The 12314-nt window shown below is 47.5% G+C and overlaps 1 protein-coding gene across 1 annotated transcript in view; it reads right to left on the bottom strand.

Annotated features, from left to right (window-relative positions):
* LOC124034600 (multiple C2 and transmembrane domain-containing protein 1-like) overlaps positions 1–12314 on the bottom strand; it is a 231809-nt gene that overhangs the window by 76814 nt on the left and 142681 nt on the right. Inside the window, exons 10-13 of the mRNA XM_046348001.1 lie at positions 4905–5007; positions 3575–3636; positions 3266–3306; positions 2683–2784 (exon numbers count right to left, since the gene is read on the bottom strand). Of these exons, the coding sequence (XP_046203957.1) occupies positions 2683–2784; positions 3266–3306; positions 3575–3636; positions 4905–5007 (308 nt within the window). The remainder of the gene's footprint in view (positions 1–2682; positions 2785–3265; positions 3307–3574; positions 3637–4904; positions 5008–12314) is intronic.

Below are 12314 nucleotides of genomic sequence, written 5' to 3'. Positions count from 1 at the left end.
CTAAGATGGCCGCCAGCAGGACACACACAGTGACAACGAAGGGGCGAACAAAGGCGGCTGAGTGGGAGTTTTCGATCATTTAAGTGAAGACGAGGACGGGCGACAAGAGACGCCAGGGGAGGGAGGACAAACAGAAAGACGATGGTGCTGGAGTGTGGAGGGTGGACAAACAGAAAGACGATGGTGCTGGAGTGTGGAGGGTGGGGGGACAAACAGAAAGAGATGGTGCTGGAATGGTGGTGCTGGAGTGTGGAGGGTGGGGAAAGACGATGGTGCTGGAACAAACAGAAAGACGATGGTGCTGGAGTGTGGAGGGTGGAGGGACAAACAAAAGAAAGACGATGGTGCTGGAGTGTGGAGGGGGGGGACAAACAGAAAGACGATGGTGCTGGACAAACAGAAAGACTGATGGTGCTGGAGTGTGGAGGGTGGAGACAAACAGAAAGACGATGGTGCTGGAGTGTGGAGGGGGGACAAACAGAAAGGATGGGGGACAAACAGAAAGACGATGGTGCTGGAGTGTGGAACAAACAGAAAGACGATGGTGCTGGAGTGTGGAGGGTGGCGTGGAACAAACAGAAAGACGATGATGCTGGAGGGTGGAGACAAACAGAAAGACGATGGTGCTGGAGTGTGGAGGGGAACAAACAGAAAGACGATGGTGCTGGAGGGTGGAGGGTGGAGACAAACAGAAAGACGATGGTGCTGGAGTGTGGAGGGTGGAGACAAACAGAAAGACGATGGTGCTGGAGTGTGGGACAAACAGAAAGACGATGATGCTGGAGGGTGGAGGGTGGAGACAAACAGAAAGACGATGGTGCTGGAGTGTGGAGGGGGGACAAACAGAAAGACGATGGTGCTGGAGACAAACAGAAAGACGATGGTGCTGGAGTGTGGAGGGGGGACAAACAGAAAGACGATGGTGCTGGAGTGTGGAGGGTGGAGACAAACAGAAAGATGGTGCTGGATGGTGCTGGAGTGTGGAGGGGGGAAAGACAAACAGAAAGACGATGGTGCTGGAGTGTGGAGGGTGGAGACAAACAGAAAGACGATGGTGCTGGAGTGTGGAGGGGGGAAAGACAAAGGGTGGAGACAAACAGAAAGACGATGGTGCTGGAGTGTGGAGGGGGGACAAACAGAAAGACGATGGTGCTGGAGTGTGGAGGGTGGAGACAAACAGAAAGAGATGGTGCTGGATGGTGCTGGAGAAAGACGATGGTGGAGGTGGGTGGGGACAAACAGAAAGACGATGGTGCTGGAGTGTGGAGGGGGGGGGACAAACAGAAAGACGATGGTGCTGGAGTGTGGAGGGTGGAGACAAACAGAAAGACGATGGTGCTGGAGTGTGGAGGGGGGACAAACAGAAAGACGATGGTGCTGGAGTGTGGAGGGTGGGGACAAACAGAAAGACGATGGTGCTGGAGTGTGGAGGGTGGGTGGGGACAAACAGAAAGACGATGGTGCTGGAGTGTGGAGGGTGGGTGGGGACAAACAGAAAGACGATGGTGCTGGAGTGTGGAGGGTGGGTGGGGACAAACAGAAAGACGATGGTGCTGGAGTGTGGAGGGGGGTGGGGACAAACAGAAAGACGATGGTGCTGGAGTGTGGAGGGACAAACAGAAAGACAAACAGATGGTGCTGGAGTGTGGAGGGGGGTGGGGACAAACAGAAAAACGATGGTGCTGGAGTGTGGAGGGTGGGTGGGGACAAACAGAAAGACGATGGTGCTGGGTGCTGGAGTGTGGAGGGTGGAGGACAAACAGAAAGACGATGGTGCTGGAGAAAGACGATGGTGCTGGAGTGTGGAGGGTGGGTGGGGACAAACAGAAAGATGATGGTGCTGGAGTGTGGAGGGTGGGTGGGGACAAACAGAAAGACGATGGTGCTGGAGTGTGGAGGGTGGGTGGGGACAAACAGAAAGACGATGGTGCAGGAGTGTGGAGGGTGGGGACAAACAGAAAGACGATGGGAACAAACAGAAAGACGATGGTGCCGGAGTGTGGAGGGTGGGTGGGGACAAACAGAAAGACGATGGTGCTGGAGTGTGGAGGGTGGGTGGGGACAAACAGAAAGACGATGGTGCTGGAGTGTGGAGGGGGGGACAAACAGAAAGACGATGGTGCTGGAGTGTGGAGGGTGGGTGGGGACAAACAGAAAGACGATGGTGCTGGAGTGTGGAGGGTGGGTGGGGACAAACAGAAAGACAATGGTGCTGGAGTGTGGAGGGTGGAGACAAACAGAAAGACGATGGTGCTGGAGTGTGGAGGGGGTGGGTGGGTGGGACAAACAGAAAGACGATGGTGCTGGAGTGTGGAGGGTGGGTGGGGACAAACAGAAAGACGATGGTGCTGGAGTGTGGAGGGTGGGTGGGGACAAACAGAAAGACGATGGTGCTGGAGTGTGGAGGGGGACAAACAGAAAGACGATGGTGCTGGAGTGTGGGGACAAACAGGGTGGGTGGGGACAAACAGAAAGACGATGGTGCTGGAGTGTGGAGGGTGGGTGGGGACAAACAGAAAGACAATGGTGCTGGAGTGTGGAGGGTGGAGACAAACAGAAAGACGATGGTGCTGGAGTGTGGAGGGTGGGTGGGGACAAACAGAAAGACGATGGTGCTGGAGTGTGGAGGGGGGGTGGGGACAAACTAGGAAAACAGGGGAGGAGGAAAAGAAAGAGACTTACAGCGTTAAAAATCACGTCTATTTCCAGAAAGATGACCCCTTTTGTTGGCCCTGTCAGCTCCTTGCTTTTCAAAGCGTAGGCTTTCCGTTCACCATTTTGAATCTATGGGAGAGGGACATGACAGCCGTCTGTCTGGCAATGCCCGGCTGAATACACTCTCTGGGCCACCTTTGAACCCCAGCTGCTGCATCTGACAGAGAGCCCAAAACAACTGTGGCAACTCTGACAAGTACCTGTTCATTACCACCACAGCATTGTCAGGGAGATATGAACTATCCTGGGGAATTAGCCCCCCAGGACCGTACATTAACAATGGTGTTTTATTCATTTACTCTCGCTGTCTCTCTCTCTCTCTCTCTCTCACTCGCTCTTTTCTTTACATCGCGCTCTCTCTTTCTCTCGCCCTCTCTCTCGCTCTCTCTCTCTCTCTCTTACACTCTCTCTCTCACTCTGCTTTGTGCAATGATAACAGTCTCATCCACAGTTGCATCTTGTGTGTTTTTATATCCTCCCCAGTGTTTTTTACAGTATTACCCCTAGGGGAGGTGATAGACAGCAGAGACATTTCATCAGGAGGACTCACGTTTAGTAAAGGGATGGCCACTTTACCCAGGAAGTCTGCCGTGAACTTCGCCATCCGCTTAGCCCTAGGCGAATGGCGACAGTGGTTGGAGGGGCGACCTGCTGTCGCTTGGAGCTCCCTTATGGGCGTGTTGTCGGGTTAACAGTCTGGGGAATTGAAAGACAGGTTAAGCAAGCACTCACGCACACTGCGGTCCTAGTAACCTCCTTTTCGTTCCTGTTTCCACTGTCTGGCTGTTCTTCAGTGGGCTCACCTCTGCCAAGTTAGCTGGTCATCCCGGGTGTTCGAGGCACTTTGCGTCTATTCGCCAGCGCTCTCGGTCCTCGTCGTACACCGTCACCTCCAACACCGAGTGGATGTCCTTCACGTTACTACTCGCCACAGAACAACCGTTACACCATTACAATCACACATATCACACCCGCATCATAGCATGATGAAACTCCAAGCCCCTATGAGCTTTGTACTCAACTAATAAAGAGTGTGAGAGTTGTATGAGGAAAGGAATTGTGGCTAGGAAATGTCATCTTTGAAAAGTAGGCTAGGGAGGAGAAGACTGATGGAAAGAAAAGAGGTTTCTCTTAAAGAAAGAGACACGGCGCCCCTTAAAGGATGACCAAATTACCCAGCTTTCCCTGGGAATTCACTTGTGTATTTCCCTGTAAGGAAGGCTGAAATAATATATATATATATATATGTACATAGTAATGTACAGAATCCAATTATGGCATGTCAATCAAAATAAAAATGTATAGGAGGAATGATTTATAAGGGGATAAAACCTAGACCTCTGAATTTAAATCTTAACGATGTACTAGCATTAGCTACATAGTAATGACAGTGTAATGTAGTAATGACAATGTTTGATCATATTATTCAATCAAGATGTTTAAGAAAACGTGCTTTATCCAAACAATGATCATGTAGATTTTGCAGAAACTGAGAGAACAAGAAAGAACATAGTTGACAAACAGAGAGATCATCATGTGCATCCCAAAATAGTATTCACATAGTAATCCTTACATTTTACAATGTCCTTTGGCAAATGTGACAAGTAGTAGCATAACTGGAAACGGCTAATAACTGGAAATTAAGTATGAATTATAACTTATGTTTTTAAAACATCTTAAATGATAAGTAATAGCTATGATTGTTTTTTTATAACCATGCCTCGTTATGATAATGTGCTATAGTTATAGGTACTGTAATACCTGTACTGTAATACCTGTACTGTAATACTACTTCAAAATATATACTTCATATCTTATTATTTTGGGCGGCAGGTAGCCTAGCGGTTAGAGCATTGGGCCAGTAACCGAAAGGTTGCTGCATCGAATCCCCGAGTTGACAAGGGAAAAAATCTGTCATTCTGCCCCTGATCAAGGCAGTTAACCCACTGTTCCCTGGTAGGCTGTCATTGTAAATAAGAATTTGTTATTAACTGACTTGCCTAGTTAAAAAAAATACAAAATTAAATATTAGCAATAGTTGCAACACAATTCAATAAATGTGCATGTGTGCACATATATGAAGTACTGGCATATGTCAGAGAGTGAGAAGGACAGACAGAAAGAGAGAGCCCACCCAGCATGAGATCAGGATAGGTATGTGGCAACACATGGTACAGAAGTGCACTCACAAGGTGAAGACCTTGTTCCACTCGGGGTTGAGGTTCTTGTAGACCGTGTGTGTCTGTAGCCGATCGTTACTCAGTTCCACCACACAGAAGGGGTCACTTTTCCCTGTGAAGGGTAGACAGACAGACACAGAGAGAGATATTATTTTGGAATGTCTGTGAGTGTAAAGTTTATTGTTCATTTCAGTTTTGTATATTATCAACTTTACTTGTTTTGGCAATGTTAACATATGTTTCTCATGCCAATAAAGCCCCTTGAACTGAAATGTAATTGAAATTGAGGGACATTGTGATAAAAAAGAGTAGCCCTAATATCTGTTTTGTTTACTCCGGTCTAATCCAGTGTCTGTGGCCTACAGATGAGGTGCTGGTGCTTAGCAGCAGCAGTAGGAGAAGTATTCTACCTGATAAAGAGGAGCAGAGGAAGAGCCAGGAGCTGAACAGAGAATTACCATCCAGTCCTCACCCTCCTCTCCCTTCTCATGACAGCTCGAGCCACCATTTATCACCGGCAGTAATGATGTGATGAATTAATTTCACCCCACGCTACACCATACCACTGGCCCTGCTACAGGGATCCTAGTGCTCGGACTCCACCAGATAAGCACCAAGGAAACTCTTCCCGGGGCACCGGCGAGGATGGAATAGATAGGGAGGGGGGAGGAGACATCTTGTCTGACAGGGATGGAATAGATAGGGAGGGGGGAGGAGACATCTTGTCTGACAGGGATGGAATAGATAGGGAGGTCTGGGGAGGAGACATCTTGTCTGACAGGGATGGGGCTGAGAAGAGGGAGGGGGAGAGAGAAGACATCTTGTCTGACAGGGATGGGGCTGAGAAGGGGGAGAGAGAAGACATCTTGTCTGACAGGGAGGGGGAGAAGAGGGAGGGGGAGAAGACATCTTGTCTGACAGGGATGGGGCTGAGAAGAGGGAGGGGGGAGAGAGAAGACATCTTGTCTGACAGGGATGGGGCTGAGAAGAGGGAGGGGGGAGAGAGAAGACATCTTGTCTGACAGGGATGGGGCTGAGAAGAGGGAGGGGGAGGTCTGGGGATGGGGCTGAGAGAAGACATCTTGTCTGACAGGGATGGGGCTGAGAAGATGGAGGGGGGAGAGAGAAGACATCTTGTCTGACAGGGATGGGGCTGAGAAGAAAGGTCAGTAAGACAGACTTAGTGACTGGCGGTGTAGTGGGTGAACTCCGGTGGCCGTTGTAAGTTATTTCAAACAAGTGGAGGCTGAACAGAGGAACATGGAGGTGTGGAGGCTGAACAGAGGAACATGGAGTTGTAGAGGCTGAACAGAGGAACATGGAGGTGTGGAGGCTGAACAGAGGAACATGGAGGAGTGGAGGCTGAACTGGGGAACAGAGGAACATGGAGGTGTGGAGGCTGAACAGAGGAACATGGAGGTGTGGAGGAACATGGACAGAGGAACATGGAGGTGTGGAGGCTGAACATGGAGGAACGTGGAGGTGTGGAGGCTGAACAGAGGAACATGGAGGTGTGGAGGCTGAACAGAGGAACATGGAGGTGTGGAGTCTGAACATAGGAACATGGAGGTGTGGAGTCTGAACATAGGAACATGGAGGTGTGGAGTCTGAACAGAGGAACATGGAGGTGTGGAGGCTGAACTGGGGAACGTGGAGGTGTGGAGGCTGAACAGAGGAACATGGAGGTGTGGAGGCTGAACAGAGGAACATGGAGGTGTGGAGGCTGAACAGGGGAACGTGGAGGTGTGGAGGCTGAACAGAGGAACATGGAGGTGTGGAGGCTGAACAGAGGAACATGGAGGTGTGGAGGCTGAACAGGGGAACATGGAGGTGGAGGTGGAGGCTGGAGGTGTGGAGAGGAAACATGGAGGTGTGGAGGCTGAACAGAGGAACATGGAGGCTGTGTGGAGGCTGAACTGGGGAACAGAGGAACGTGGAGGTGTGGAGGCTGAACAGAGGAACATGGAGGTGTGGAGGCTGAACAGAGGAACATGGAGGTGTGGAGGCTGAACAGAGGAACATGGAGGTGTGGAGGCTGAACAGAGGAACATGGAGGGGTGGAGGTTGAACAGAGGAACATGGAGGTGTGGAGGCTGAACAGAGGAACATGGAGGTGTGGAGGCTGAACAGAGGAACGTGGAGGTGTGGAGGCTGAACTGGGGAACGTGGAGGTGTGGAGGCTGAACTGGGGAACGTGGAGGCTGAACAGAGGAACGTGGAGGTGTGGACGCTGAACAAAGGAACATGGAGGTGTGGAGGCTGAACAGAGGAACATGGAGGTGTGGAGGCTGAACAGAGGAACATGGAGGGGTGGAGGTTGAACAGAGGAACATGGAGGTGTGGAGGCTGAACAGAGGAACATGGAGGTGTGGAGGCTGAACAGAGGAACATGGAGGTGTGGAGGCTGAACTGGGGAACGTGGAGGTGTGGAGGCTGAACAGAGGAACATGGTGGTGTGGAAGCAAAACAGAGGAACATGGAGGTGTGGAGGCAGAACAGAGGAACATGGAGGTGTGGAGGCTGAACAGAGGAACATGGAGGTGTGGAGGCTGAACAGAGGAACATGGAGGTGTGGAGTCTGAACAGAGGAACATGGAGGTGTGGAGGCTGAACAGAGGAACATGGAGGTGTGGAGGCTGAACTGGGGAATGTGGAGGTGTGGAGGCTGAACAGAGGAACATGGAGGTGTGGAGGCTGAACAGAGGAACATGGAGGTGTGGAGGCTGAACAGAGGAACATGGAGGTGTCGAGGCTGAACAGAGGAACATGGAGGTGTGGAGGCTGAACAGAGGAACATGGAGGTGTGGAGGCTGAACAGAGACATAATCATTATGGTTGTAACCTTCTCCAGAGACTAGCATACTGTATTAATCACAACAAATGCCCTATGTACAGTACAAGCCAAAGGTTTGGACACACCTACTCCTTGCAGAATAATAGTGAAGACATCAAAAATATAAAATAAAAAAACACATATTTAATCATGTCATAGCCAAAAAAGCGTTATATATTTGATATTTGATATTCTTCAAAGTATTCACCCTTTTCCTAAATGACAGCTTTGCACACGCTTGGTATTCTCTCAACCAGCTTCATGAGGTAGTCATCTGGAATGCATTTCTGATATTCTTCAAAGTATTCACCTTGTTAAAAGTGTATTTGTGGAATGTCTTTCCTTCTTAATGTGTTTGAGCCAATCAGTTGTGTTGTGACAAGGTAGGGGTGTATACAGAAGACCCTATTTGGTAAAAGACCAAATCCATAATTTGGAAAGAACAGCTTAAATAAACAAAGAGAAATAACAGTCAATCAATACTTAAGACATGAAGGTCAGTCAACGCGGGAAAGTTCAACAACTTGAAAGTTTCTTCAAGTACGGCCGCAAAAACAATCAAGCGCTACGATGAAACTGGCTCTCGAGGACCGCCACAGGGAAGGAAGACCCAGAGTTACTACTGCTTCAGAGAATAAGTTCATTAGAATTAACTGCACCTTAAATGGAGATTTGCTTATGCCAAGAAACACGAGCAATGGACATTAGACTGGTGGAAATCTGTCCTTTGGTCTGATGAGTCCAAATTTTTCTCTCCGTCTCTTTGTGAGACGCAGAATATGTGAATTGATGATCTCCGGATTTGCAGTTCCCACCGTGAAGCATGGAGGAGGAGGTGTGATGGTGTGGGAGTACTTTTCTGGTGACACTCTCAGTGATTTATTTAGAATTCAAAGCACACTTAACTAGCATGGCTACCACAGCATTCTGCAACGATACGCCATCCTATCTGGTTCGCACTTAGTGGGTCTATCATTTGTTTTTCAACAGGACAATGACACAACACACCTCCAGGCTGTGTAAGGACTATTTGACCAAGAAGGAGAGTGATGGAGTGCTGCATCAGATGACCTGGCCTCCACAATCACCCGACCTCAACCCAATTAAGATGGTTTGGGATGAGTTGGACTGCAGAGTGAAGGAAAAGCAGCCAACATGTGCTCAGCATACAGTATGTGGGAACTCCTATAAGACTATTGGAAAAGCATTCGGTTGAGAGAATGCCAAGAGTGTGTAAAGCTGTCGTAAAGGCAGAAGAATCTCAAAGAATCTCAAATTACTCAAGTATATTTGAATTTGTTTACACTTTTTTGGTTAGTGTGTGTTTTGGGTGTGTTTCATAGTTTTGATGTCTTCACTATTATTCTACAATGTAGAAAATAGTAAAAAATAAAGAGAAACCCTTGAATGTGTCCAAACTTATGACAGGTACTGTATATATTTATATATTCCTATATATATATATATATATATATATATATATATATATATATATATATATATATACAGTACCACTCTCCGACATGATACGTTCTGTGTTTGTGTATGGAAATACATGTTACTGTTTCTTAAATTGTAAATTGAAAGGACTGCCCCTCCCTCCCCACGCATGCACACATTTCATTTACCATTCATAACAACAAACACTTAACTACAGCTTTGATCTTAACTGTTGGGAACACTTTTTCTGTTTATTCAATCATATCACTCTTAAAAGCTAGGTCAGGAAGAGAGAGAAATATCCCATTCAAAGTCCCCAAGAGCGTGATTTAAAATAAAATTACTTCAGAGTACATTACTTTTAATAATGAAGTTCAGAACAGAAGAAATGGGGTTCAATGCGAGGTTGAATTTAGGTTCATTCATAAACTCCCTGTTGAGGCGGAGCGTAGAGTACGACTCTAGTGACTGTGGTATGGACAGCACAGATCGAGAGTGAAACAGAAGTTACTGTGATAAGGACAGCACAGAGGGAGAGTGAAACAGAAGTTACTGTGATAAGGACAGCACAGAGGGAGAGTGAAACAGAAGTTACTGTGATCAGGACAGCACAGAGGGAGAGTGAAACAGAAGTCACTGTGATCAGGACAGCACAGAGGGAGAGTGAAACAGAAGTTACTGTGATAAGGACAGCACAGAGGGAGAGTGAAACAGAAGTTACTGTGATAAGGACAGCACAGAGGGAGAGTGAAACAGAAGTCACTGTGATCAGGACAGCACAGATCGAGAGTGAAACAGAAGTTACTGTGATAAGGACAGCACAGAGGGAGAGTGAAACAGAAGTTACTGTGATAAGGACAGCACAGAGGGAGAGTGAAACAGAAGTCACTGTGATAAGGACAGCACAGAGGGAGAGTGAAACAGAAGTCACTGTGATAAGGACAGCACAGAGGGAGAGTGAAACAGAAGTTACTGTGATAAGGACAGCACAGATCGAGAGTGAAACAGAAGTTACTGTGATAAGGACAGCACAGAGGGAGAGTGAAACAGAAGTCACTGTGATCAATGCCTCTCACATCTAATTGTGACACATCGATCTGCAGGTATACACTTCCTGTTGATATTGACACTCACTCCTACATCAGTATACACAGAATAATACAGTATCAGTCATCAGACTGTTTACCTTTACAACATGACTGTCCTTAGAGATCTTCATTATTCTCTATGTTTGTTTAGGTCAGGGTGTGACTCGGGTGGGAAAGTCTATGTTTTATATTTCTTTGTTGTTTTTGCCTAGTGTGGTTCCCAACCAGAGGCAGCTGTCTATTGTTGTCTCTGATTGGGGATCATATAGAAGTTGTCATTTTCATTTTGGGTTTTGTGGGATCTTGTTTTCTGTTTAGTATCTGAGCCTGACAGAACTGTGCACTTTCGTTTTCATGTTTGAGTGTTTTTTGAAAATAAAAATCATGAACACTTTCATTAGGGCTTTGAGTACAATGATGATAAATAACTAACTAATATACTGTCTTCCTTAATAACTGCAACCACATACAATTGTTCACAATATTTCCGTAGTCACTAGAATATTCAACACAATACTCTCGAATTAGCTAGAATTGACTGAAATTCAATCACTAAAATGTATTCAAATGATTTGAAGAGAAAGGCGTGCTCCTTTAATAATATGCAGGCAATGTGGCGGTGGTGGTGAGTGGATGTCGCTGGTGATGAACTTTCACCTTATTGGAGAGCACCAGAGGAGGTTGTCCCAGCCAATTACCCACTAGGGTTTGAGGGCTACTTTGACGGTCCAGATACACCATAGCCCCTCCCTGGCTTCCTTTTCCGTATTCTGGGTGGGTTCACGGCGAGACCTTTAACCTCATTTCAGGCAGCAATAAGATGAGTGTTAAACTGAGTTAAACCAACACGGTAGAACTGAGATGATGCCGTTGTCTCCCAGTTCCTTTTGGAGCTGTTAAAAAAGAAGGCATTCGGCAGTGTCTGAGAGTCTAAATGCTTCACTTACTGTCGTTACTATGGAAAAAATATATGCACGCCTAACTGGAAGTCACTTTGGATCAAAGAGGCTAAATGACATATAACTACATCCTCACTACTCTCCTCAGTATTCCACTGTCAGTCAAGTGCATGATTGCACCCTCGCATAGTGTTCATACATATTATTCACTATCTGTTACACAGTAATGTTGATGCCTCAGCAGCTCCACTCAATGCACTTTTTACTGTATCACAAAAATACCAGTACAAAGATCGATCCTGAGGGAATCTGCAAACTACTTCTACTATTGCCGCAGTACATGAATGTGTTTGGCCCCTCCATTGAGAAGGTGCTGTGTGTTGCTGAAAGGCTGGAACATCAAGGGAGGTACTCACATGGGTAAGAGCACCTCATCAAATGGGATTGTTGGTTTTAGAGACGATATTCAGTTATTTTCCTGGGCTAGAGTAGAGGTACTCCATGTAAATGCCACAATTAGAGGTATGGGACAGACTGCCACACAGGGAGATAGGGGGATGGAAAGACAGGAGGGGCGAGGAGAGAGGGGGATATGAATGGGAGTGGAATGGAAAAGGCTTTCTCACAGTACCCCCCCTCTATCTCCATTAAAGCCTGTGTGTGTTCCTCTGTGGCCTGCTACCTTGCTCCTGACACCTCTCTCATGCTGGCCAGCTGTGGAGGGGTCTGCATGCAGGGTGGGTGAGGACCCTTAAAGGAGCTCTTACAGGGGCTTTGTCTCTGAGAGTGTGTGTGTGGGGCCACCAGGCAGACCCAAAGTGTGAAATCAAAGCTCATGAGCCCTTCCATTCCATTGGGAACAACACACACACACACACTGCCTGGCAAGGCTAATGGGTCAGTGTGGTGGACCGGGCCATCTGAGTGGGTTGGAAATAAAGGATGGACCAAACCATCGGACAGATGGGGTGATTGATGGGCTGAACAGTCTGTGAAGGTGGGATTAGTGGAGGTAAGGGACCACTTTAGTTTGGGGTGCTATTGCGAAGTTGAGGGTGGAGAGGACAACCTAACAGTGAGAGCGAGAGAGAGAAAGATTCAAAATGGTGATACTTGACAGTGTCTAGCTCTCACACCAACAATGCTACCAGAGGCCCCT

This window comes from Oncorhynchus gorbuscha, linkage group LG04 (genome assembly GCF_021184085.1).
Source record: "Oncorhynchus gorbuscha isolate QuinsamMale2020 ecotype Even-year linkage group LG04, OgorEven_v1.0, whole genome shotgun sequence".
NCBI lineage: Eukaryota > Metazoa > Chordata > Actinopteri > Salmoniformes > Salmonidae > Oncorhynchus > Oncorhynchus gorbuscha.
Note: the sequence above shows the minus strand (reverse complement) of the source record. Positions and strands in the feature narration are given on the sequence as shown.